The 27,704-nt window shown below is 31.9% G+C and overlaps 6 protein-coding genes and 1 pseudogene across 8 annotated transcripts; all 7 read right to left on the bottom strand.

The window, feature by feature from the left end:
* Positions 1–42: 42 nt before the first annotated feature.
* LOC105155444 (uncharacterized) lies at positions 43–7,441 on the bottom strand. Of its 2 annotated transcripts, none has more exons than XM_088877870.1 (5): positions 7,080–7,430; positions 6,868–6,936; positions 6,622–6,695; positions 6,159–6,361; positions 43–505 (listed from the first exon to the last, which is right to left on the bottom strand). In XM_088877870.1, exons 1-5 carry the CDS (start codon positions 7,265–7,267, stop codon positions 404–406), a joined length of 636 nt encoding a protein of 211 aa, XP_088733996.1. In that variant the 5' UTR covers positions 7,268–7,430; the 3' UTR covers positions 43–403. The 2 variants fall into 2 exon arrangements, with proteins under 2 accessions (XP_088733996.1, XP_011069621.3); XM_011071319.3 differs by lacking the exon at positions 43–505 and adding an exon at positions 4,102–6,053 and having other exon boundaries at positions 7,080–7,441.
* LOC148789133 (uncharacterized) lies at positions 555–3,215 on the bottom strand. The gene is made up of 2 exons (XM_088877871.1): positions 2,922–3,215; positions 555–2,846 (listed from the first exon to the last, which is right to left on the bottom strand). The coding sequence occupies exons 1-2, from the start codon at positions 3,213–3,215 to the stop codon at positions 2,757–2,759; spliced, it is 384 nt and encodes a 127-aa protein (XP_088733997.1). The 3' UTR covers positions 555–2,756.
* LOC105155446 (GLABROUS1 enhancer-binding protein-like) lies at positions 3,514–4,107 on the bottom strand (the record flags this gene model as incomplete). The annotated part of the gene is made up of 1 exon (XM_020691902.2): positions 3,514–4,107. A coding segment is annotated over one exon (594 nt), but the record flags the coding sequence as incomplete, so codon positions are not given.
* A 961-nt stretch (positions 7,442–8,402) lies between the features above and the next one.
* On the bottom strand, positions 8,403–10,261 carry LOC105155443 (uncharacterized). The gene is made up of 5 exons (XM_011071318.3): positions 9,939–10,261; positions 9,716–9,784; positions 9,544–9,623; positions 9,204–9,406; positions 8,403–8,647 (listed from the first exon to the last, which is right to left on the bottom strand). Exons 1-5 carry the CDS (start codon positions 10,112–10,114, stop codon positions 8,561–8,563), a joined length of 615 nt encoding a protein of 204 aa, XP_011069620.1. The 5' UTR covers positions 10,115–10,261; the 3' UTR covers positions 8,403–8,560.
* Positions 10,262–13,315: 3,054 nt separating this feature from the next.
* LOC105155442 (uncharacterized) lies at positions 13,316–14,789 on the bottom strand. The gene is made up of 5 exons (XM_088877788.1): positions 14,449–14,789; positions 14,290–14,358; positions 14,104–14,183; positions 13,810–14,012; positions 13,316–13,647 (listed from the first exon to the last, which is right to left on the bottom strand). Exons 1-5 carry the CDS (start codon positions 14,634–14,636, stop codon positions 13,498–13,500), a joined length of 690 nt encoding a protein of 229 aa, XP_088733914.1. The 5' UTR covers positions 14,637–14,789; the 3' UTR covers positions 13,316–13,497.
* A 2,310-nt stretch (positions 14,790–17,099) lies between these two features.
* Positions 17,100–20,079, bottom strand: LOC105179944 (uncharacterized). 2 transcript variants are annotated; one of them, XM_011103606.3, is made up of 3 exons: positions 19,902–20,079; positions 18,611–18,794; positions 17,100–18,208 (listed from the first exon to the last, which is right to left on the bottom strand). In XM_011103606.3, exons 2-3 carry the CDS (start codon positions 18,768–18,770, stop codon positions 17,439–17,441), a joined length of 930 nt encoding a protein of 309 aa, XP_011101908.1. In that variant the 5' UTR covers positions 18,771–18,794; positions 19,902–20,079; the 3' UTR covers positions 17,100–17,438. The 2 variants fall into 2 exon arrangements, with proteins under 2 accessions (XP_011101908.1, XP_020554996.1); XM_020699337.2 differs by lacking the exon at positions 19,902–20,079 and having other exon boundaries at positions 18,611–19,869.
* Positions 20,080–25,656: 5,577 nt separating this feature from the next.
* LOC105155441 (UDP-glycosyltransferase 73C4 pseudogene) lies at positions 25,657–27,238 on the bottom strand (annotated as a pseudogene).
* Between the last annotated feature and the right edge of the window lie 466 nt (positions 27,239–27,704).

The raw sequence follows: 27,704 nt of genomic DNA, 5'->3' as shown, positions 1-27,704 counted from the left end.
TAAAATAAATTTAATTTATAAAATTATTTTGATGAGATCAAATTGTAATAAGTGATTGGTTACCTAACTATATATATACCAAACCGAAATTATTTTAGTCCTACTACACTCAAAATAAACTTGTTAGGATTTTAAAATGATCTTCTAATTTTTTTTAATTATTCAATTTTGGGACAGTGTTGGTCGGCATTTGGCCAACCTTGCTGGAAAGTAGCCAAATTCCAACGAGTATTGTCCCAAAATTGAGTAATTAAAAAACTTAGAGGACCATTTTAAAACTCTAACAAGTAAAAAAGACTAAAATGGAAAATGAATATAATTAGAAGACCAATTAAGCCCTCAAACTAAACTATAATGTCATCATTTATTCTATAGTTGCACGCCACGTCCTAATTAATGCTGCCTATTTGTTTAAATTTTGATCTTTTGATTCCTTTGGAGGGTTCTCTGATTCATCCTTGAGAGATTCGACCAACGATTCTGCCTTTTCCTGCTCTTCTTGAACCTGCATTTACCACTCAATACATGTCTGTTTCAGAATAATCACAATATATAGATGAAATGAAATAATGAGACATAGATAAAATTAATAAAAAATAAATGATACTTGTATATAAAAAATGAAAATAACATATTAAAACCTTATTATATACAAGTAATTAAGCTTAATTAATTACTACCAACAGGATCACAGTAATACCTTGCTTATAATATACTATATTATTAAAATCTTAAGAAAACTGAAGCTTTATTATTACTAATATTTAAATCACAAGTTTATCATGATGAAAAATCGTGACCAATTTACGGCAACGCAACCGCTATTAGATTTTATTTTTTCAAGTGATATTAAAATATTAACTACATCTAAAAATACGATAAATGTTCTGGCCATAAATAAAACTATGATTTTTTATTAACCTGTTAAATTTTTTCATTAATTTTGTTTGATTATGATTTTTAAATTATAGTAACAAGCATTTGAGCGAAACACTCAACCAAAAACACTTGAGAGATTGAGAGATATGAGAGCATAGTCCACTTGTTTCCCATGTTTAGTTTTTTATGAAAATCATCTTGTGAAAACTTGTTTGAAGCTTGCTGAGTTGTCTTTTATCATATGATGTACCATTCTTTGAACACTTAACTAGATTCTTGCTTGTTACTTTCGTCTGTGATACATAAAGTTTGGAATGAACTTCTTCAACTATTTTATCTCTATTTCTTTGCATCGAGGACGAGCAAAGGGTTAAGTGGGGGGATATTTGATAGGATCGCATTTTGTGCTTATTTTATATAATATTTTAGCCTATTTTGTGACAAAATGCTCCTAATTAAATATTATTTTGCAACATTAGGATAAAAGAAATGGAAAATGAAGAAAAGCACCAAAATGAAAATTCAAACAAGACTCAAACTCAATTTTTGGCAAGAGTTTGGAGCTGCTTGGACTACCTCTGATGAAGGAAGAGTTTAACAAGGATTATAATTTTATCTCTATAAGTCTTTTAGTTCAACTAGGAATCTACTTCTAATCCTAGTAGAACTAGGTATCTAACTATTATAAATAGGTGATGTAATTCACTTTAAGAGATAACTTTTGAACTCCTTTATTTCTCTACGTTTTTATGATATTTTCTTATTTTGCTTTTCATGCGTTCTTCCATGAGCATGTCTAGCTAAATCTCTCATTCCGGTTGAAGACTTGGTGAACGCTTAAATCCAACGAGTTGTGAGATTTAATTTATGCTTTCTACTTTTATTCATATTGATATTTGTGTTGTTCTCTGTACTTTTATTACAAATAATCAGATTTATTGTCAAGAATATTTGCCTAGCCAATTGAACTTGCAAATTCGTAATTGTTTGTTTAGTTCAATAACTAGTGGTAATACAACATAATTGATTATGTAGAAGTTTTCGATTATGTTGTGGGGAACGCACAATCTAACTTAAATAAATCCTCATAGGAATTTATTGGTTAGAATTGGGCCTTTCTAGTTCTTAATGCTGTCGGTAATTAAATCTTGAGGATGTTCCTAAGATTGTTTACTAATTAGAGATTTAGTCAACAGACGTTCCTTGACTATCTACAAGGTAAGGAAAGGTGAGGTCGTTAGATCGTACCAATTGCCATAACCAATTTATCTATCATGAATAATTGTTATCTTTGCATCTATGATCAGTCGTGGAATTAAGCGTGAACCTATCTTTAACTGGAATACTCTTCTCTTAAATTTATCTCTTCTAATTTTATTAGCTTTTTAGTTTTATTCTTCTTCACAATCAAAACTCCCCTTAATTATTTTTATTTTTGAAGGAATTAATTTAAAATCAATCTCTGTGGATTCGACCCTACTCACACATCTACAAAAGTGTTCGTAGGAATTATTTTTTGTGGATTCGACACCCATCATCTATCTCAAGATTCGATCTCAATAAATGTGTAACAGGTACCTTTAATGACGGCGTTTTGGGTCTATATATAGGGCTCAACAGGACAGAGTTTGTCAACCACGTGGCCTCATCCTGCTGGCCAGCGTCCACGATCGGACGGCTATCATTGTCCAGGTCTTCAAAGGCGGATGAATCCAAGTCGGGTCTTGTTCGACCCGACTGATGAAAAAGACGCGGATTCCCACTTAAATGATGAAAATGCCCTTAATGAAGGGTTTTTTTTTGGTATTTTCCTGGTGTACTTCATTAATCACACATCATTACCCCCAAATTTTCTTGGACAACTCGTAAGCTTTCTGCTAATGTGGCTTCGAGAAGGTCCTATCCTTACCCTCCTTCTCTTTGCTCTTATTGTTCTCATACTTCTTCCTCAGCCTCCTAATCTTATCCTGCAATTGAGTCCTAGTCACGTCCACATGCAAATTCTTCTTAATAAAATCATGAAAAGCATTCAAGTCAGTAACCTGATCGGACTTCTTCTTGGTCACATAATCTATCATCCCTTTCAAAATCACAATCTCGTCATCATCACTCCAAAGCCTTTGGAAAAGCAATTTCTTCGAATCATCAGTAGACTTTTTCTCGCAAGTGTCGGGCTCGGCCTTTTTCTTCGACTTCTTAGCATCCTTAGTCTCCGTTTCTTTCTCTTCGGCAGGGCGTTTTGCGGCGGTGGATTTAGCAGGAGTTACGAGATCCGAAGCAATGGGCTTGGATCTGAACTTCCTAGCGCCGTCATTGGATTTCTGTTCATTTTCCATGGGCTTGGATGCTACGGGCTTGATGTTCGGGTCTGGTTCGTCTGAGTCTGACTCCGATTCAGATCCAGACTCCTCCTCATCAGAGGATGAAGGCGGCTGCAGTTAGGGTTTAGAGGAGGACTGAGGTTGCGCTTTCTTGGTGTTAAGGTGTGAAGATTGATTTGACATGTTGCCGAAGATGTTGAAGAAGTCAAGGATGACCCGGTCCAACTTAGAAATCCCAAGTTGAGTTGGAGACTCTAGGTCAAGTCAAGGATAACCCGGTCCAACTTAGAAATTCCAAGTTGAGTTGGAGACTCTAAGTCAAGTCAAAGATAACCCGGTCCAACTTAGAAATCCCAAGTTGAATTGGAGACTCTAAGTCATGGCTATAAATACTCTTATTGACATTGTTTTGTAGAGCAAAGTAGAGAGAAAAACATGCAAATTGAGTCCTAGTCACGTCCACATGCAAATTCTTCTTAATAAAATCATGAAAAGCATTCAAGTCAGTAACCGGATCGGACTTCTTCTTGGTCACATAATCTATCATCCCTTTCAAAATCACAATCTCGTCATCCTCACTCCAAAGCCTTTGGAAAAGCAATTTCTTCGAATCATCAGTAGACTTTTTCTCGCAAGTGTCGGGCTCGGCTTTTTTCTTCGACTTCTTAGCATCCTTAGTCTCTGTTTCTTTCTCTTCGGCAGGGCGTTTTGCGGCGGTGGATTTAGCAGGAGTTACGAGATCCGAAGCAATGGGCTTGGATCTGAACTTCCTAGCGCCGTAATTGGATTTCTGTTCATTTTTCATGGGCTTGAATGCTACGGGCTTGACGTTCGGGTCTGGTTCGTCCGAGTCTGACTCCGATTCAGATCCAGACTCCTCCTCATCAGAGGATGAAGGCGGCTGCAGTTAGGGTTTAGAGGAGGACTGAGGTTGCGCTTTCTTGGTGTTAAGGTGTGAAGATTGATTTGACATGTTGCCGAAGATGTTGAAGAAGTCAAGGATGACCCGGTCCAACTTAGAAATCCCAAGTTGAGTTGGAGACTCTAGGTCAAGTCAAGGATAACCCGGTCCAACTTAGAAATCCCAAGATGAGTTGGAGACTCTAAGTCAAGTCAAAGATAACCCGGTCCAACTTAGAAATCCCAAGTTGAATTGGAGACTCTAAGTCATGGCTATAAATACTCTTATTGACATTGTTTCGTAGAGCAAAGTAGAGAGAAAAACATATAAGTTCTCTGTGTAATCGAGAGATAAAAGAAAGAGTTGAGACGAGAGTGAGTGTTGTCTTTCACGTGTGGTGAAGACTTACATACAGGTGTGTGTGTGTTGTACTCCTCAATTTTCCTCCTCTTTGAGTGTTTTCTCCTGGCTTGGTATCGCCCCCAGACGTAGGATTTATATCCGAACTGGGTTAACAAATTCGTGTGTCTTTTATCGCCTTCATATTCCAGGATGTCCATCTTGACCAGGTCCATTCTCTAACAACTGGTATCAGAGCCTGGTTCAAGGAGTTAAGATGGAGGGAAAGATTCCAGTCGAACGGTTCAATGGTTCTGACTTTGGGTTTTGGCGTATGCAGATTGAGGCCTACCTGTACGGGAAGGACCTGTACGAACCACTTGCAGAGAAGCCCGAGAAGACGAGTGATGAAGAATGGAAGGTGCTCGATCAGAAGGCGATGAGCGCAATAATCATGTCGCTCTCTCAGAATGTCGCCTATTATGTGAAGGGAGCAAAGAACGCGAAGGAAATCCTACAGACTCTTGCCGATATGTACGAGAAACCCTCAACAATGAACAAGGTCATGCTGATGAAGAAACTATTCAGGTTGCAAATGGAGGAGAGGAAGTCGGTGGCCGATCACCTCAATGACTTCAACCAACTCATGACACAGCTGGCGTCTGTGGATATCGTGTTTGACAATGAGGTAAAAGCGTTAATTTTGCTCTCATCTTTACCTGACAGTTGGGATGTAGTTGTTACTTCGGTGAGCACTTCGTTTGGGAAGGAGAAGATGAAGTTCGACAACATCAGGGACATGATGTTGAACGAGAAAACCCGTAGAAAGCAAACGGGTGGATCATCTGGCTCTGCACTACATACAGAGTCCAGAGGGAGACCTGACACACGGGGTAAATACCGTGGAAGATCAAGGTCCAGGGGGAAGAACAAGGGCAAGAAGGAGATGGTGTGCTGGAATTGCGAGAAGCCCGGACACATAAAAAGCGAATGCCGGGCGCCAAAGAAGGAAAAGGAGGGTCGGACAGCGAATGTCGCGACGGAAGAGATCAAGGATGCACTGTTGTTGAGTGTGAGCAGTTCTTCCGATGATTGGGTCGTGGATTCAGGGGCCTCATTCCACTCATGCAGCAACAAAGACATCATGGAGCCATACACCTCAGGTGATTTTGGCTTAGTTTATCTTGCAGATAACAAACCCCTCAAGATTGTAGGAAAGAGACATGTGCGGATCAAATCAACGAATGGGTCATGCTGGACCCTACATGATGTGAGACAAATACCAGGACTGAAGAGGAACTTGATCTCAGTCGGACAGCTGGACAGTGATGGATTCCACACGACGTTTGGAGACGCAAAGTGGAAGATCAGTCGGGGAGCAATGACTTTGGCACGAGGACTAAAGTCGGGAACGCTCTACATGGCGGGAGGATCCAGTTCAAACATCCCCTTTCCAGGAACTGTATCGCAGGCTAACCTGTGGCATAATCGCTTGGGCCACATGAGCGAGAAAGGAATGAACGTGCTGAAGTCGAAAGGACGGATGCCCGAGTTAAAATCGGTAGAGGTGGGTCATTGTGAACACTGCGTGTTCGGAAAGCTGTACATTATATCTATGCATGAAAACAAGAATTAATTGGCTACTACTGGACAGAATTTCAAGATGTCTTAATACTAAAAAGCGTGGAGAAAAAAATATTAGGTGAAGACAAAATTACCTTATCAATAAAGTCGTCAACTGCTCCAGCATCCCTTGCTGCTCTTTCAGCCACTTTTTCCACAAAATCCACAGCGTTTCTCAGTTTTCCGCCTTCCGGAAGGTCGTCGGCGATGTCCTCCGCCACTTTCTCCACCTCCCCCGCCACTTTCTCCACCGCCTCCACCACCTCTTCCGTCATCTTCATCGCGGTTTCGATTTTATCTGAATTAATTACATATTTTAGGAAAATAAAATTAAACAATTATTTGATACTTAAACGTTAATTACATATATTTTCGTTTTTCAATTCGAAATTTTTGTCGCAAACTCTTTTTCATTTTCTACTCTATTTAATATACACGTATCACGTCTATAAAATTTATTTTTTAAAAATAAAATATATATAGTTTTTACACACGTAATATGTATATATTGAACGAAAAAGGACTTGCAAGTTGCAACAAAAAATCTGAACAGCTCACTTTTCAGTGATGGCCCCCATTTGTAATTGATAAAAGGCACCACTATTGCTATAGCTACTCCCACGATCCAGCTTCTGTCCAATCAAAAAAAGGCAAAATAAGAATTATAGAACAAATTGCATAAGAAAAAAAATAAAAATAAAATCCGGGATGGAAAAATAAAGAAAATCCCAGGATTCTCTAATAAGGTTATAATTTTTTTTGATTAAAATGAAAAAAAAAATTAGACGAATTTAATTGACTCACAAAATGTTTGGAGGCGGGCCGGTAGGTGGTGGAACTCCCGGTTCCACACTGCTGCGGACTGCAAAGTCCCTGAAACGAAATGATCCTTTAGACTTTCGAAATTAGCATAAAAACTATGACATAGTAATTAAGGTTGGTAGAAATAAGATCGTCCACGTTACTTACAGTCGATCTTTATCTATCTAACAATGAAAGGTATGCTAATAAATTACCTTCTAATGTTGCCATAATTTCGCAGTCGTCTTGCATACGTACTCCTCAGAGTTTGGAATTGTTGGTTTTCGTATAGGTTGAGGATAGGCAGGTTTGAGGAAGAATTATGGGGAAGAATTTGATGAGAGGTATGACGTTGGTGGCCAGTCAAGGTAGAATGACTTGAAATATGTCTGATTTGGAGCATGTCTATGATTTCTGCACTAATATCTGTGTTGTATGGATTATGAACTGATGATGAATTTGAAGTAGGATTGTGATATAAAAGGGTTTATTGCAGGAAGTGACTATTGGGGCTGTGCTATTCTCAACTACCCCAAAAGTCTAGATTTTTATAGGAAGGTAGTGTTGGTGGAAATGTGGGAAAAAGATGCCAAAAAATTAAAGGACAGAATTCCCAGAATGTTGCGTAGGTAGGTACGTGGTCCACTAATATTGTAAAATGTTTAACTTTGAATATTCGGATGATGAGAAGGATTGGTTTGACCGAAATAAATTATACAGTAAAGTGTAATACTCTTGTCTTGTGATTATTGTACTATTTAAAAAAAGTGATTAATCACATTTTAACAATAAAATATATTACACTTGTTTTTTGATTGATTTGATTTGTCTAAACTTGATTCGAACAAAAATTTTCTAAAGACGGGAGATGCAGATTCATTTTTCTTAGCAATTTCGTGGGCGGCTATTGAAGAGTTGTAGTACTGAATCTTGTATCACTTTTTTGTCTTAGAAAGTTACATAAAAGTATGTATTTATCTCAGTTGTACATACATTAGTTTTGCATTATATATATATATATATATATATATATGCTGTGAGTGTAAACGAAAAAAATGCGATAATGTTTTGTCAGAACTTGAATACCTTTTTATACAATAGTTATATTATGAGAACAAGCAATTACGTGTTACACATGTTAATTGGTGTCTTTATAAGTTTATATAATTTATGTAATTGTACCTTGGGATATGTTAATTTTGAGGAAGGATGAATTTCTTTTACATTACTTGTTTTAATTCATAAACGTATCATGATGTTTTACTATAAACTAATAATAATTAATTGAGAAAAACATGCAAGCAACCTCTCTGTGATATTGCAAATAACCAAATTACATCCCTATGAAAAAAAAGAGTAATTTACTTTTATATATTTTTAAAAATACAGCAATTTACCTCCTTATATTTTCAAAATGAAGCAATTTACCTTCTTAAACATGGAGATAAAATGTTTCATTTTAACAAAAATACAAAATAAAATTACTATTATTTTTTCATATAGTAAAAAAAAATGGCCAAATTAATTTAATGACAGAATTCTCGGCAAATGCTATTTTTGTTGGATGTTAATTACACTTGAAAAAAAATAATATATATCGAATTATATACAATAAAGAAATTAATTTTTTTTACAGGGACATTAGTTATAATTCGACCCCTATCCATTAATTCCATATATAAATCAATTGGTGTAATCATAATTTCCCTGGGGCGGAATGCTGATCGGCTTCGTCACTCAGAGTTTCAACAATGTTTTCCACCTTCTCTTCCACGTCTTGAAACTGAAAGATGAGTGAAATTTTCAAATATATCAACATTTAGTTAAATTTCTGCCTACCTACATATATACACCAAAATGAGCTGATTTTCATTAGTTAATAATACAAATTTTTGGTAATTTTACATCCAGTAGACTCGATTATTTTTATTCGATAAACTAAAAGTTGCATCGTACAAGTTTAAACATTTTCAAATTTTTATATATTAATTTATGCAATCATAACACATCGAGTGTATTTTGAAATTCGATCGAGCATGCGTGTACCACACAACGCGGAAAGGATAGAATTATGTGATAATGTAGATCTTGTCTTATGATAATTGACTAAATCAAAAGTCAAATAATTGACTAAATCACTTTTTAATACAACAAGGCATGAAACTTGTCTTGTTGATTAATTAATCTAATGACTGATTCCGTCGCATTAATTTAATTACCCAAAATACGTTACGTATGCACATTACTTAAACTCTTAATTAATTATTAATCTTATTAGTTTTATGCAACAAAGCAAAATAGATGATATAGGTTTAGTTGAATTTGTGAACATATATTACCTTGTCAATAGCATCCCCAACCGTACGAGCATCTTGAGCTGTTTTCTCAGCCACATCCTCCACAGCATCCACCACTTTCTTGAGTTTTCCGTCGTCCGGGAGGTCACCGGAGATATCCTCGGCCACCTTGTCGACCACCTCTGCCACCTTTTCAACCACTTCCACTATTTCTTCTATTGTCTCAATCGCGGTATCAACTTCCGCTATGAATATTCAGAAATAGGACATACCTAATTTATTAAATATGTATAAAAATAGTATTTATGTAAATTTAATTTAAAAGTAATGAAGATGTACATATCCTATAATATATAATTTAAATATTTGGAATTAGTCTTACTTTTGAATTTGAGCAATGGTCCCCATTTGTTGCCCACGAAAGGTAAAATAATTGTTAGCACTATCCCAAGAATCCAACTCCTGCATGTACATATAATTAAATATATTCATTTAGATTATTTAATATTCAATGACTTTTTATTAACGAAATAAAATTGCTGACAAATACATACAAAGATGAAGAGGGAGGCTGAGGAGGCAATGGAGCACCTGGTTGAACACTATTGTAGACTGAAAAATTTCTGAAAAATTCAAAAACAATAATTATAATTAAGACGATATTGAGAAAATATAACGAGATTTCCGAAAATCTAATCACCAAAAAGAGTAGTAAAGCAAAAATCAAATTAATTGCACAAAAAGGAAATTAGGGTTTATATATAATTAACTACGTACCTTCTAAGGGTACTGTTGTTGTAGTTTTGCCTTCTGCTGTAGCTGCTAAGATACCGATATCCCAAGCTCTGAGTAACGCTTTGATGTTTGAGTCGTTTAGCACTGTTTGAAGCAAGAACACGAGACGCATAATATTTTGTGATCGACGTGATCATGAATTTAGTTGCAGACGACATAACTGATCAACGGTCAATATTGAATTACAATATATTGTACGTTTCGCTGATCAAAATATATAGATGTAGCTGTAGTACAAGTAGTAAACAAGGGTTGTAGTAATAAATGAATTTGTGTAAGATATATTTATAGAGAAATTTGGGAGAAACAAACGTGTTAATTGGAAGACACGCAGAGGGAGGGACAAAGGAGAAATAAAGTTGTAAGTTTGAAAAAAGCTATGTTGCTGGCTGCTAAGTTTTATTGTGTATGTTAGAACAATTACAAATCAAACGTTATCGTGGAATAGGTCAGGTCATGGACAAAGGGAGTAACTTGCTAGTTATTTATTAAATTGTACTTAATACATAAAAGGGGCAAATTGCTAATTAGAATAACCTTATTAAGAAAAATATAATTTTAGTCCTGTAATTTAATAGAAGCGGCGTTATTTCTGATTTTGCACGAATTGATTTATTGGACTAAAATTAGAATTTAATTAGCTAGAAAAAAACTAAAATGTTTGCCAAAATTTTAAGTTACAGGATAAATTATGAAAAATAATTCGTGCAGCAAAAAAAATACCACCCAAATTAAGTTATTGGACTAAAATTATAATTTTTCTAATCTTATTTTATATAAGTATTAACTAATAATTATCAATATCTATGAAATCATTGTAACTTATCCATATATTATTAAGGATTACATATATTTAATCCTTTAGCTACTTCACGACCTAGAAATTAATTAATTAATGAACATGTTGAGGTCCGATTCAAATCCCCTATACACATTCAATTTTTAATTAAATAAAACAAAGGAGCTATATAAAATTTCAGAGATGAAATGAAAATATACTAAATTCAAATTATGGGGCGAAATAAAAACAATTTCCTGTATAATTGTTGAAATACCCCGCCTCCATAGTGGATACTTTTTTTTCGATAAATTGGTCATAATTAAATTTCAAAATGTATCTGATGGTTTGAAAGCACTTCTTGCATCCAATAATATATTTGCATTCGCAGAAAAAATTCAACAAACCTCTAACGTTGTTGTATAGAATTAATAAAAATAAAAATAATACAGAATCTAACCATATTGGATCACGTGAAAATATAGTTAAACATGTTTCAACCATGAAGGTTATCATCGGAAGCTGTTATTGGTGGTTGACGTTGGTTGGTGTGTACCTAAAAATTTCAAATCTGGGTGGCTGCTTTTACCCTAAAAAGACAAGGATGGGTGTGGAAATTTGTGAAAAATTATGGTGTAATTTTCAGAAAATATTGGAAGACAGATATTTATGCGTGGTCGTTTGCAGCTGGCTGCTTTATCGGAATACATAATTGGCCTTATCTGGAGGCTCTTCCAGCCACCGCAGAATATTCCAGACCCTTTTATCTGCTTCTGCAGTCCGAATTTTATAAATATACGTATTTCATTTATTTTTAATAATTTTTTATTTATTTTGAACTTGTTATTAATTTAAAAATATTAATGTATTACATATTGAATATAGTAACAGTAATATGTCCGTAAATTTCAAACTATCAAAATATTTTTCTTAAAAATCAAATTAATTATAGACGACTTTAAAAAATACCGGACTTAATTAACTGTCAACCATTGGGTAAGTTGGTATCACTACCTCTTTGAAAGAGAGCATCTTGAGTCCAAATCCAGGTTTACGCGCAACTCCTCACCCCCATTGCACAGTAAAGTGGGGTGTAATTGAGATTAAAAATAAATATATAAAAAAATTAAGGAAATAAATAAAAAGAAAGTAAAATAGAATATACATATATATATATATGAAATTAATTAACCCTTTATAAATCAGTTTTGGGATAAAAATTCTGAAGCATAATTAAAGTCCAAACCACAGAAATCCTCATTTTAATATTTATTACTCTAGCATATGTAGTAGAAATAACAATTTACAGGTAAAAATATAAAAATAAATCTTTAGGTTGGGGCGTGAATATCTTTTAAGGAAACTCAAGCCCACTGCAACAAATTTTCCATTGATCAAACAGTATCACTCTTAACTTGTTCCCTCCAGGATACAATAGCCTTACAACGTCGTATGACTTTAAATCACTTTGGATAAGTAGTTGAGCCCAAACCTCAACAAAAGAAGAGCACCTACCAACAACTAATATAACTCTCTCTTATAGTTGCATGTATTATATTTGAATATGTGTGTCTCCAAACAAGTAGAATGGTGCCCCTTTTATAAGTATAGAAATCATCGCCTTTTATCGTTCTTTTCCAGTTATCTTATAAAAGTCAAAAAATAAAATAATGTTATTTTTACTTTTGCTTTTCACTTACCATACAATGTTTGAATATGAACTTTATTCTGAATAATTTAAAATTGGGTAATTATACTTTCTTTCTTTGTACTTTGGTGTAATTATATATAAACCTTCTGAAATTTGATAAATTATATTTAACACCTTAATAAGTCAGTTTTAAGTCAATCAAGGATAAATATAAATTTTCATTCAATTTTTTTGTTAATATCAACAAATTCAATGAATTTTGACTAATTGGGTAACATATCTGCTAGATGAAAGCAAATTTCAGAAATGCTAGATGTAATTTTTCAAATAACAGGGGATCTATGTATAATTACACAAAATTTCAGGAGAGGAGAGTGTGATTATCTCTTTAAAATTATTTTGAGGGTAACTTATTTTCTCTATTATCTAACAACAAAATAAAAATAATTAATCGCTAAAAATGTTTTGAAATTTCCCCTTCAATATTAGTTTACCAAATAAGAAAAAATATTAAAATTTTTATCATTGGAATTAATATAGTAGATATTTTAGAAGAAAAATATTATATCTCCCTATATAAAGCAAAAAATTATGCATATCTCCCTCAATTTCCGGCCTAATTCTTTTTCCCTGTTGAACCAAACAAAATTTTAATTACTAAGTACTAGTAATTAAATCAGATTTAGGTAAGCCCGCCCTAAATAATAATGTCCAATCTTCTATTACATTTTTATGTCTAGTATTAGTATCAGATCTAATAAATGATTGATACGTATTCTTTTTAAATTTAAAAATTATAATCAAATTAAATTATGATTTAAAATTTTGAATAGTATATAATACACACATAGATGTGCGACTGAAACTCCTTTCCCACTAGAATATTTTCAAGAAAATAGTTTAATGCTCGTGTCGTGTGCTCGAATCGAATTAATCACAAATTTTTAGGTATGGATTGAAAATAATAAAGAAATGTTCTTATACACTATCTTGTTACATCAATTGTATTGTATCTGTTTTAGGGACAATCCGACAATTCGGACTATTACCTTAACAACTTTGGTTGTAATATGATCACTATACATTTCAATTAATTAATTTTGGATCAATCTCTAATGATGTTTGTGTGCGTAGTCATCAATATTTTCTTGATTGGGAGGCTCATGGCCTTTCTCTTGCTCTTCTTTGGGATGATCATGGGTGGTGGATTCCTCACCCAAAGACTCTACATACTCCTCCACTCTTTCCTCTACTTCCTGAACCTGCATTTTATTACAAATAAATATATATATATATATATATATTTCAAGTTAATATAATTATCAATTTTGAATCAATATCTAAGTAATGTAATTTGTACTATATGAGGAGTGAAGTATTTAATTTAATTAATTAGCTAAATATATAAATATAAATTAATATACCTTGTCGATAAAATCGCCGACTAGATGAGCGTCCTTGGATGCTCTTTCAGCCACACTTTCAACAAAATCCACGGCTTTTCTGAGTCTTCCACCTTCTGGGAGGTCGTCGGCGATGTCCTCGGCCACTTTTTCCACCCCCTCTGCCACCTTCTCCACCGCCTCCACTATTTCTTCTACCGTCTCCACTGCCGTCTCTACTTCATCTGAACATCAAAGTAGGTATAAAATTAGTCAAAAAATGATGAAAAAATTGAAGCAGAAGCTGCTAATTAGTTGTATGTATGTGAAGCTTACTTTTGAGTTTGAGAAGAGAGGCCCATTTTCCACTGAAGAAGGGTAGAACTACTGTTATTGCAACTCCCAAAATCCAACTTCTGCAATATTCTTAAACCATTAATAATCCACAAACCTTAAAAGATGAGATGCTGATGGAAGAAATGATCAAATTCCAACTAATTATTGATTAATTTCGATTCTTACATGAAGTTGAAAGGAGGCTCAGATGGCGGCGGAGCTCCGGGTTGAACTACGTTGCATACATGAAATCTCCTGAAAAATATTAATCAACAAGTATAAGCAAAACACATAACATACGTTTTTCTTGCAACTCTATTGCAGTTTACGTGACTACGTTCATACCTCGTACTTTTCTCATCCTTTCGAGTGTTTCTAGTTTTGCCCCAGCAAACGCTTTGATCTGAATTATTGAAAGTCGCATAGTTTGAAGAAGAAATTAAGGATATACGGACTTGAAACCTGCGGGAAGGCTTGACATCGAGGCTAGGCAAAAAGTCACTAGTTGTAATAGATTTGGCTGTGAGGGACATGATCGATGTTTTAGCGAAAATCTAGGATTCAATTTAGAACGAAGAATGAGAATATACACGCAGGCAAAGGGTTATACGTACGTACAAGAAGTTTGTAAAAGAATATCGCAAGTTGTTATCAGTAATCAGAAGAAGTACGTCGTATACAAGTTTTTTAGGAATATATAGGAAGAAGAAATGCTTGGATAAAAGTGCTAGCAGCAGACACGCTTAATATTCAACACATTACATTTGCCTACATATTGACTATTCTTCACAACTAGTTGACTTTTCATTTTATGTAAGTAGTACCAACTTGGTCGTATATATATTTGTACTTATATATATATATATATTTTTTTTAGGGGGGGGGGGGGGGGGGTTGGTTTCGTGATAACTTCTCAGTTCATCACAAGGAAGTTATCTCCTTATGCTTACTTGACTTGTACATATGTAACCATAGCTCAATAAGAATTGGTCGCCTTCATTATATATCATCTTGTAACCCTTTTTTCCCTCCCTACAACTTAAATTATAACATATTTATTAATTTTACAAGTATTGACTTTTTACATTTAAGTTCCATAGAAAGCGAGGGATAATGGTTTGAGTCTATCAGATGTATGAGTTTTACCTTTCTGTTTAGGGGTACATTATTTTATTTTAAAAAATATAAAGGGATGAATTGTTGTATTTTAAAAAATACAGGAGGATAAATTGCCATTTTCTCTTCATAAAGAAATAATTTACTAATTTGTAACATCACAAAGAATGCTTGCTTTTTTTTTTTCCCGATATAGGGAATGTTTGCAAAACCTTCTACTTTTAAAGAAGTGATTTTTGTAGAAAAAGTTGAAAATTGTGCAGAATTAAAAGTGGGTAGTGTTTGTAAAGAAAGTGAAAAGCAGATAAAATCTAAATTAGATATGTTTGGAGAAAAAAACGCTTTTAAAATAAACTTAATTGATTAAAGACGGTTTCATCCCTATATGTTAAAAATTTATTATTTTTTTGCTTATTATTTCACTTGTTGTTTGTCACTAATAATTATTTTTTCACAAAAAATCATAAATTTTATTTCAATTAGTATTACATATTTATGTTTTTAAAAAAATATATTTAATTTAATAATGCTCCCACTAAGTAATATAATGTTCATTCATACACAATAATTAAACTTACATGATTGCAAAAAATAATTATTTTATTAATTGATCAAAATATGTGAACAAAATAATATAATTAGATGATATAAATCATAAAATATAAAAAACTTAAAATATTAAATATATAAAAGTGTAAATTTAATTATTGTTCAAATTTAAATTATTTGAAAACTCCAAAATTAATTTTAAAAATAAATTAAAAATAATAAAATTAAATTTATTAATAACAAGGGTAAAATAATAAAAAATAACGTTGAATTTATTTATAAAAAAAAAATCAAAGCAACTAAAAGTACCCTCAAGGTGCTTCTAGGTTTTGGTTTATAAACTTTTCTTTATCATTTCAAAAGTAGAAACAGGCATTTCAAACACTTCAAAAGTATTTTCAAGAACTCAAAAGTTAAAAAATGCATTTTTAAATATTTTCATAATGCATCTGTCATGTGATTAGAATATTAGATTTAGTTGGAATAAAAATTTCTCGTCAGTTGTTAGGTGATTTGTATGTCCACTAGTTGTCGCAACTGCTCCATTAGTTCTAAAAAATTGATACTGTAACTAATCCTTTAATAATAATAATAAGTATATAGTAAGAAAATGGTGATTAAATCTATCACATTACTGCAAAAAGACGTACAGTTCTGATGTCATATTACTGTCATATAGGCGAATTGGACATAGCGATATTAATATATGATCGACGGTGGATACGCACGCCGCATCAGCATTCTTTCCCTAGATCTAGAATGAAAACGTCGGAATGAAGTGTTGCAACCCGGTTTCATCTGAAAATGGGGAGAATATGGGTTTCAGGAGTGGGTCGGGTGATCCAAATGAAATGGGTTGGGTCAGTCAATTGGGCTTCTTATCTCAGTTGTGTTGGATTTTCAGGAAACTCTACCTTGATCAACTGCAACATTTCATCAGGAATAAACATACACACACATGACACATATGTCCAAGCCAATATCAAAATTAATCAATTTTCAATCAAGGGTTTAATTGTATTTTTATATCTCTTTAACCTTTTAGTCATTTGTAATTTGTTAGGTTGTAAAATAGTCTTTCACCTTTCGACCAGTTTTATCATAAAATCATGAAATTATAAAAAGGTAAATTAAGGATCATTTTACAAATTAAATGACCAAAATACTGCTAAATAACTGTAATTATAGTACCAAAAATATACTTAAGCCTGAAATCGAATCCCTCTCTTGTGATTCCCTAATAAATTAAAGTAACATGCAAAATTTTAAGTGTTGTAAACAAATAAATCGGAAACACACAAAATTTAACATCTCCACATGATCTTTGTAGGAGTAGATACAAAAGAAAATCTTCCCAAAAATTGTAAGCTACATCACAAACATTCAAGCCCTACATCCATCTCCACCCTACAAATTTCAGGAGGGATTCTAAATTCAACAAAGATCTTAATTAGCTATACGTAGAAAACCAAACATCCTCACCTATCATCAACTAATCTAACTTACAGAGGGGAACTACATTAACTAGACCAACATGCATACATCCATGCAAACACACAACACTACACAACCCTAAATTCGAACGTTGCCGACCTAATATTCCCCAATTTAACATTGTAACTATATATGTAAATTGAAGATAGAAAAAGAAGCGAATAATATACCAATCATCAAGAAGAGATTCCGACACCAAGAAAATCTATGAAGGGAACATTCTTCTTTTCTTCAAGCTGCTGCTGATTGACACTCGTCCTGGTCTTGCCAAAGGGGAGTGAATTTTCTCCAATACTTGAAAAATCTCTGTTAATTTTCGACCCATAGTCCAAACAACTAAAGGTATTTGAAAGGGTCCTCTTGTTATTGAGGGCTGAAACGGAATCCTCATTGGGACTGAATATTGAAAAGTTGGTCTGATGGTTTGAACCGATGGATGCAGAACTAGGCGACTTGTAACTTTTTGTTCCGAATAAATCAGGAGATAAATTATTAGGCCAGGGTGTGTACGAACCAGAGAAGGAGGACATAGAGAAGATTTTGTCTTTGCTTTGGCTGTGTAAGTCCAAAATCCCACCATTCTCAAAGCTGATCTTCGAGCCAAACGGATCATGATCCTCTTGCAATCTTGAATTTTTTCGACGGAAAATGTAAGTAGTGGGAGATTTGGAGTGAGGGAGAGCAACATTATAATTATCTTGATCAAGGGTGGTTCTCTTGCTGCCACAAAGCTTGGATTTTTCTCTTTGCTTTCTGGCCATGATCACATGCCAATGGTTCTTGACTGCGTTATCAGTTCTACCAGGGAAAAGCCTGGAAATCAGTGCCCATTTATTGCCATGGATTCTGTGAGCTGCAAGCAGCCTTTCTTCCTCTTCTTCTGAGAATGGCCTCCTGTTTATTCTTGGATCCAGTTGATTAAACCATCTCAATCTGCAACTTTTACCTGCATATATATATATATATATATATTAATTTATTATATGTAATTATTTAAGAGGACAAAATTATTAAATTCTTGAACTGTTAATTATTAATTAACTATTTTATTTAAAAACAAGGAATATATATATATATATATATATATATATATATTCTTCAAATTCATAAACTAGCAGCTAGTTGATCAGAGGGAGGCTTAAATTTAGGTCAACAGCTCTTCACAAATTATCCTTAAACATCTGCCAACTTTGTTTGCGTTTTGAGAAAACCATGTGAAAGGTGCAAGAAATATATGAAACCCTAATTTTGGGAACAAAGGCACACATTGATCGAAACGACAACTTAAACATAACTAGGGTTATATATACAATTATGCTCCACACAACACAGACAACTGCATGTTTACCTGATCTTCCTTGAAGCTTTTCAGCAATAGAATTCCAGTTCTGAGGGCCATATTGCTGGACGAGCTGCCGGAGCTTTTCATCTTCAGCTGGTCTCCAGTGCCCTCGAGGACAAGTTCTTGGATCGTCGTTTGAGCCCCCACACGTAGTTTGATCATCCATGGCCGGAATTACTAGTTATAATAACTGGAAAATTTTCAAAGTTATATATTCTATGAAGATGAGTAGGTGAATAACTAGCTACCATATCATCCTAATTAATCAAGATTGATGGAAAGGAGAAATGGATATATACACACAGAAAATTGTTGCTTACGTTTTGCACCACAAAATGGACTTTTATAAGACTTGTTTGTCTTGCTAATTAATGGCCCATCAACAGTAAAAAGTTGTTTACTTTGTGTAAAAATGACTTCTCATGAATGTCAATAAATTACCTTATACCATAGCAGATATATATATATATTAGGAAAACTCTAATTTAGATTAAGTTTGACTGAACCTGAAATAATTATATAACAGATACAATACACTTGATGCGTGATTGATTTTACAATTGATGAAAGATGACCAATTACATGCCAAATATATTACGCTTGGTTTGATCCGATTGAATTTATTAATTTAGGTAAGAATTTTTCAAATATACTACTATCAAATTAGGTAACTAGTAAACAGGATTGAGGAGCATTCATTGAACAAACACACTTATATAAACATATATATATATATACATATATAATATGCGAATACTCTCGTAGATCACCGTGCATGCGAGCAAGAGTGAACAAAACTAACTTTGAGAAAAGTTGTATGCCTTTGAAATTTATTGACATGTTTACAGATATATATATAGATATGATCTAGGTTATTTTTCTAAATATCTAGTATTCTAGCTCTCATATTGTGTGAACAGAATTATATATATATAATCTCTGAAAAATATATGGCTTTTTTTCCCTGCGTATATGAATTATAAAAATTGAATTATTTCTGGGTTTATAGCTAAGTATATTAATGGAAAGGGTGGATGAACAAATGAATAGCATAAATAGGAAGAATAACATGATTGGTTGTCACAAAATTTGGACACCAAAGGGGAGAGGGGGTACATATAAATGCATTAACTTCAACACTAGAAATTAATTAGATAAGATATGATTGATTATATAAAGTGAGAAAATTAAATGCTAATCAAGAAATCACATATGAAATTAATTCACTCCGAATATGCAAAGAGAAGAAGAAACTTAAACACCCCTGCAGATTAATGTATACAATTGAATATATTACCTTTATCAATTCAACTGGGAAAATATTCAGAACCGGAATTTATGATCAGAGTGCGGCGGCCGACGAAGATCAAAAGCTTGGGGAATTAAGCGATTTTTACTTGAGACAAGCTTTGTTATATATATATATATGTTGTCAAGAATTAATGATTGTAAGCTTTTAAAGCTTAAAAGTAGAACGTCAAGTTGCTGCAGGTCAGGAATAGGACTAGGAATGAAAAGCTTGCTATTCAATTATTGTATATGGTTGGTGACCTCTCCATGTTTTCACTACCTCTACATATATTTATATATATATATATATATATATATATTTGTGTGTGTATATATATATACTTGAAAAGTTTAACGTTATCGGATTATTTGTCACTATACGTCTTTAACAAGAAATACCACCTTATACGTATCTTGCTGCAGATTTTCATTTTTAAGAAACATGGTAAAACTGAACTGTTAATTTACCTATCAATATTAATAATTACCCTTATAATCAGAAACTACGTGTGTGTATATGTGTGTGTATATATATATGTAGTTGTTCAAAGTTTAATTAATTTATTGTTGAAAACTTGATTTGATTATGGTTAAATTAGCAGGATGATTACCAGTAAATTTACTTCTAACTAATTGGTTTAAGACAGGAACTAATGAATTCAAAATTAAGAAACTTAAGTAAAATGAAAACCTAGCTAATCACTCTTTATTTTTACATTTATTGGGTTGGTTAAGTTAATTAGGTAATTAGTGAAAATGTCTTCGCTTCGTAATTAATTAACGAGGGCTTGTGATGTATTGCCAAGGTTGTAGAGCTTAGTTTGTGAAATTAAGGTTTTATGACAATAAGATGGTGAGTTTGAAGATAGTAATACTCTACTTTAACAGTAGTTATTGATTTGATGTAGTAATTATTATAATTGTTGATTATTTAATTGGTATATATTGATTATTAATAATTATAATTCATAATGTATTTGTGACGGTGCTTCAATAGCAAAAAGAAATACAAAAATATAATGTACTAATGTACTGTTACGATAATCTCTTATATTAAATCTTGTATTAAAACTTAGATGTAAGGACTTATAAACTTTAGCGTCTTCTCTTTCTAACGACATGCAGAGATATTGTCAATTCTAACTTCATATATATATATATACATATATATATGCCTCACGATTTTATAATACTAATTTAAAATTTTTTCCTTTTCCCACCTCAAAGAAATATGTATATATAAAATTGAAGTAACGAAATTAACATTAACAAACTTATATATAATGAATATATTGTATTAATAATTTTGATGCAGATGGTAAGTCGCAAACGTAGAAAGACATACAATGTGTAATAATTGAAAACTTGATTATAAAAATGATTTCTTAACTGACTGATTATTCCATACCCCCACGAAATTTAATTAATTATTGTATTAATCCGAGGGTTTAAAGAAGGCGTTTGTCCGTTAACATCAACGTTTATTAAAACACACAAGCCATCTCCAACGGTGGGTGTAAAATCAATTCATCAGTCTCTGTGGTGATATGTCTAAATATTAATTTCCCATCATTGTTTATTACTCAACTCCCAATCTTCTAATCACAACTTAACCGCTTTTCACTTGTGTTTTACAGTTTAATTTTAATTAGTAAGACTAATTGTGTACCATAATCATCATTAATTTATATATGATCGCTAGACTTTGAACAATTGAATATTACTTTTCTTAGTTAAATAATTAATAATCTTTAATTAAGTATAGTGTGTACATATGTGTATACGATATTCAAATGTTTAATATATTAGCAGAAAATCTGTATAAATTGAGTAATATATTCAATCACTCAACATACACAATAACTTCCATGCAATTGACATATTTCATATATCTAAGCGTTAAATAATCTTAAATTGTTTGTAGATATAAATTATTAATTGTTAAATGTCATCCAATGAGCAGATAGTGTGTTTTTTTATAGAAAAGTTCTACCTAAAAATATTGATATTTAATTAATATGTTTTCTTTATTCAAGAATAATATAATTAATATTGATATAAATATATTTATTAAATTAATAAATTTAAAAAAAAATCGAAATTAAATTTATAATACTTTAAAAAATTTCTATATTAACTATTAGTATATGATCAATATATAATATTTAAAAAGTTACTATCTTAAAATATAATATAAAAGCATTTTTAAATATATCAACTATAACATATATATCTACCAATTTAATAAAGATTTATAAATCTTTCACAACATAGAATATATAATAATATCTTTATAATACAAATAATTATGTAAAATATATAAACTTTAGCATTAAAAAGTAATGCATTATTTCTGAAAATATACAATATATATTTTCTGCTAACATGTTTATTAGTTTAATACAGATCTCTAAATATTTCAAAACATATATAGCATTAAAAAGAACACAATGGTTTTCAAAAAGAAGACATTTTTCCAATTACTCAACTGCATGCACATTATCAGTTTCCTTGCTCGGATGAAAATTCCAGCGGAAACTACTGAAAAATTGCGTAAAAACCCTAAATTGGACCATATTTACATCTTTTGCAAATTAATCGTAAAAAAATTGACAATGGTCTTAATGGAACAAAATGAATCGAGGACAAAATTACAGGACTAAATTTTTTTTCCCTTCAAAGAATTTAAGACACGACAGAGATTTATTATATATATTTTGAATTTTGCATAAAAATTAAAAGATACATATGAAAATATCATGATAAAATATAAAATAAGCATGTCTTATATCTAAATTCTTAACCAAGTGTGGCTAAAAAATATATGTATAACATCGATTTATTTTAAAAGTATGTAATGAAAAATTTTGAATCATCATGACCATCTCTCGAATTTTAAGTGATTTTATCCCAAAATTTTTTGTCTGGAGACGAGTAAAGTAATTTATTTTTATTAAGCCACAAACTCTTTTTATTAAAGACAATCTAATTTTTTTTGAAAACTAAAAAAAAAAAACCCTAAACGTATTGGACACATCTTCAAAACATGTCGAACAGGCATGTCCGACATCATGTTCTATTTTGTTTATATTTTATATTTATTCGCATGTCCAACACTTGTCCTTGTCCGATGCTGCATCGAGTAACTTTATGGAGTAACCGTGCATTATAGTAATGCAATAATTATAATGTTTGAAGAAGTAACAACTATATATGTTGGATGCCCTGTAGACGAATATCTAACATCAAGTTTCAGTAGCACCACAATGATCGAAGGACTTTCAGAGATATTCTAAGATTAATGGGGGGCTATTATACAAAATAAAGGTTAACACTCTAATGCTTAAATCAGTAATGATTTACTGAACAAAATGAAGGAAAAGCCCAAAATGATATGAGAATAATGGTGAAATATGATGATAAAAATGATACAATTTATGTGGATTGCAAAAAGTAGCCAATTTAGTAAAGATAAGTGTCTTTGGGAAATATCATAGTTAGGGGTACAAGATGAGCCGAGCCTGCTCGAGCTCGAGTTGCATTATTTTCGTTCTTGAACTAGCGAGCTGGCTAAGGAGCTCACACTTTATTTTATTTTTTCAAATTTGTATTTATAAATATATTTTTACATATTTAACTATGTATTCAATATTATATCAAGTTTATATTCAAATTCACTAAATATCATAGTATTAGTAATATATCTCTTATTTTAGATAATAACAAAATACGATTTTTTTTATTTATATTGTCTAAATTTTTAACTCTAAAAAAAAGCTCAAGCTTAATCTAGTAAGTTTTGATACTTTTTTTTTTATATATAAATGAACATTTAATATAATGAATATGGATTTTATTTTTATAATTTATAATCCACTAACAAAGAATGCATTATTTCAAAATTCATCATATATGAGAATTATTAGTCAATATCTTATATTTTAGTATATTGAGTAACGATTATTTTAGTACCTGAGTTTTGGTATTATTATCAAATTGATACATGAATTTTTGTAAATGATCTAATCGAAACCGAATTTCTTCATAAATATCAAATTGATATATGTATTTTTGCAAATATTTGGATTGATACGTGAATTTCTTCATAAGTATCGAATAGAAACCTACATCTATCTTAAAATATTTTGTATAAACAAATATATCATTTAATCTAAAAATAGTCCTCTCTCTCCCTCTCTCTCATTTGAATCGAAATTAGTCCTAAGTATTTATTTTTTTATCATGGTACACTCTATGACTAAATAAATATTATGGTTTAATTATTATAATAAAAGTATTAAAAATAGTAATATATAAATAGTTTGTCCCTTACTACCCCGAAAAATTAAAAATACACTGGATCGAAGCCACTAGTGTTATAAATAAAAGGGTACAAGTTTTAAATTAAAATAAATATTAATTTAAATTAATGTAAAGTTACAATATTTAGGAAAATAGTAAGAATAATAAAATTTTATTATTTAAAAAAATACACAATAATAAATAATTAGATTTAGAAGCTTTAAAGTTCACAATTTAAAACAATAAATAAAAATAAAGTCACCTTGATGAGGTATACAGTTATTAAAATATAGATATAGGAGTATATAATTTATAAAAATTAAAACTTAAGAAAAAGACCGGTAAAATTAATTTTTTTTTATTTTTTTGTCTTAATATATTTATTTTCTCAAAATTATAATATTTTAGAAATTAAATCCAAGAAATTATTTGTTGCTTAAAATGTCTTTAACCTTTATTTTTAAAAACATCACTTCCTACCCAATCTATTAAATATTAATTTTAATTATTGAATGAATATTTTTATATACTAAACTAATTTACTATTACTTATTATTCTCATTTAGATTGTTATAATATTATAGTTTATTTAATTATAGGACTATATTGTGTTATAAATAAATGGATATATATAAAAATTAAGTTAGATTAAAAGGGTAATTTTATCATGATAAAATATTCTAAATAGAGATATACATCTATTTGACTTTTATGTAAAAACTCAAGTACCAATTTGGACATTTATACAAACTCATGCATCAATTCAATATTTATGAAAAAACTCGAGTATCAATTATATCATTTGCAAAAACTCATGTATCAATTTAACAATAACACTAAAACTTGGTTACTAAAATAATTATATTTTTTAATATATTTTGATAATATTTTTATAAATAAATATTTAATATAATGGATATGAATTTTATTATGATACTTCAATACTATATATACAACAAAATGCATTTATTTGAAGGGAACAGCCTTTAAAAAAGCACCAATAACAAGCATTTCAAGTGAAAAATTACAGTATGTGCGTGTAATTGTGTTAAAAAAAGGGTGAGGTGGTGGGTGGCAGCCCCCCCCCCCTATTTCAATTAATTTTTTTAAATATATTTATTATAATTTCCTCTCAAATATTTTATAATAATTTCAATTTACTCTGTTTAAATTTTAATATATTTTAATTTACTTACAATTAAATTTAATTTTTTTTATAATTACCAATTAGTCTCTTAAATTATATATAAAATTCTATGGACGTGACATTTATTTTTAAAATTCACCAAATATTAGAATTATTAGCCAATGTCTCATATTTTAGATTTAGATGATATTAAAAAATTATTTTTTTATAATAAAAAAATAATTAACCCCAAAAATCACAGGGAAACACCAAAACACAGAGAAAGGTCTTGGGTAAGAGTTTTCCCAAATGCATTGCTTTATTTCTGGAGACATACAAAGTGTTTTCTATGAGCGGTGACTGAGCCATAATAATGTCTGCACTGCATGCATTATTCATGACGACCTCCTAATCTTGCTTGCTCCGCCACGGCATCTTGTATGAGTGAAGTCACATTAACGTAAGAAGAGCCCCCTTTCTCCACTGCCTTTTTCGCTGTTTCCCGGAGCTCTTTCGCTCGTTTTCTCATCTCATTCGCTTCTTCGCCCTCCTCCGTCAACTTCTCAATAACCCTCTTAATCTCATCCTTCTTAACCTGCACTGTCACCTCATCAGGATCTTCCAAGAATACAGGTTTTTCAACACCAAGTCTTAATCCTATCTTTGATACTTCCACAATCAACTTCTCATTGCAAAAATGGTCCGCGAAAATCGGCCATGTTATCATCGGCACGCCGGCCGCTATTGCTTCAAGCATCGAGTTCCCTCCACAGTGTGTCAAGAATGCTCCGATAGACGGATGAGGAAGTATCAGCATTTGGGGGGCCCAGCCACGGATCAAGAGGCCTCTATCCTTGATCCTTTCCTCGAATTTTTCTTCCAAAAGCCATTTTTCGGATTCTTCAGATGCATTTTTGAGAACCCAAATGAAGGGTTTATTTGAAGATTCCAACCCTAAGGCGAGCTCGATTAGTTGTAAAGTAGCCGGGATGAACTGACTGCCGAGGCAAACGTAAACAACGGAGCCTGGTTCCTTGGAATCGAGCCATTCCAGGCAGCGCTTGTTTTCAGCTACGTGGACATTGTTGCCTCTTTCAATCTTGTCTGAGTAATCTTCGTTGCATAAGGAAACAGGACCAACACCCCAGGCTCTTTTTCCTGTGTCTTTCTTGTATATTTTGACGTATTCAGATTCCAGCTCTTCAAAAGTATTGGCAAATACTGATCCAAATGCTCTTTCCTCAGCCGCTCGCATTTCATTCCAAAAATCATCCCATTCAAAATTCGGATTACTCAGAGCGCCTCTGATCTGAGCTTTGGTTAATTCAATTCTATCAGGAAAGCGAGGCATCACAAAATACTCAGTATCAGAAGTCACAGCTTCTAATTCTTTGCAGGTGTGTAGGATTTGCTTGCATAGTTGAGAAAAACAATTACTTGCATAAAATAGAGTTCTTGGAATGTTCAACTTTAGAGGAACCTTCGTGGCCCAGCTGGGAAAACACGCATCAGCAATTAAGCAGTTCGGAGAGGGCTTCAGTTGCCGGAGCGATTCTTCAACCTGATCTTTCAGCATGTCTATAGCTTTGAAGATTTTCATTACATCATCATTGGAGGTGAGCAAGTCGAAACTCTCACAACCATCAGGAAGCCCGACTTCAGAACATGGAAATTTGAGGTGGCGAACATGAATGTCGAGTCCAGTGCCGATTGCACGATCGATGACTGACTGAAACCGGGCGGCATTGACGGGGGTGGTTAAAATGGAGATGGTCACACCGCGCTTGGCTAGCAGCTTGGCAAGATCCACCATTGGAATGATATGGCCTTGGGCCAGGAATGGAAGCATGACAACATGAGGCTTTTGTTCTTGGATTCTTGGCATTTTCAATGGAAATTGAGGAATTTTTGTTGTAAGATAATGTTTTTGACGTGTATGCACTCTACTTGGTGGAGACCTCTTCTTATAAGCACAAAAAAAAGGGTTACGTAGCTCGTGGATACGGTAAAACCTTTATAAATTAATAATTTTGGGACCATGAAATTTTATTAATTTAAAGAGATATTAATTTATCGATAAATTAATATTTTATTAATTAAAAAAGAGACTTTTTAAATTCAGCAAATTTAGTACATATGTATTGAAAATAAATGAATTCATATATGTTTCATTGATTATATTCATGCATCAATCAATTCTTTGTAACTAATTAAATATATTCATGTATAATATCAATTTATTGTATACAATTAACTATTATATTTATAGACGCATGTATCAATTCATTGGAATTACTTAAATATACATATTTATATTAATTCGTTGCACTTAAATAACTATTATAACTAATTAAATATATTCATGCATGATGAATGAAACAT

The sequence above is a fragment of the Sesamum indicum genome, linkage group LG2 (assembly GCF_026168435.1).
Source record: "Sesamum indicum cultivar Baizhima isolate 11 linkage group LG2, ASM2616843v1, whole genome shotgun sequence".
Taxonomy (NCBI): domain Eukaryota; kingdom Viridiplantae; phylum Streptophyta; class Magnoliopsida; order Lamiales; family Pedaliaceae; genus Sesamum; species Sesamum indicum.
Note: the sequence above shows the minus strand (reverse complement) of the source record. Positions and strands in the feature narration are given on the sequence as shown.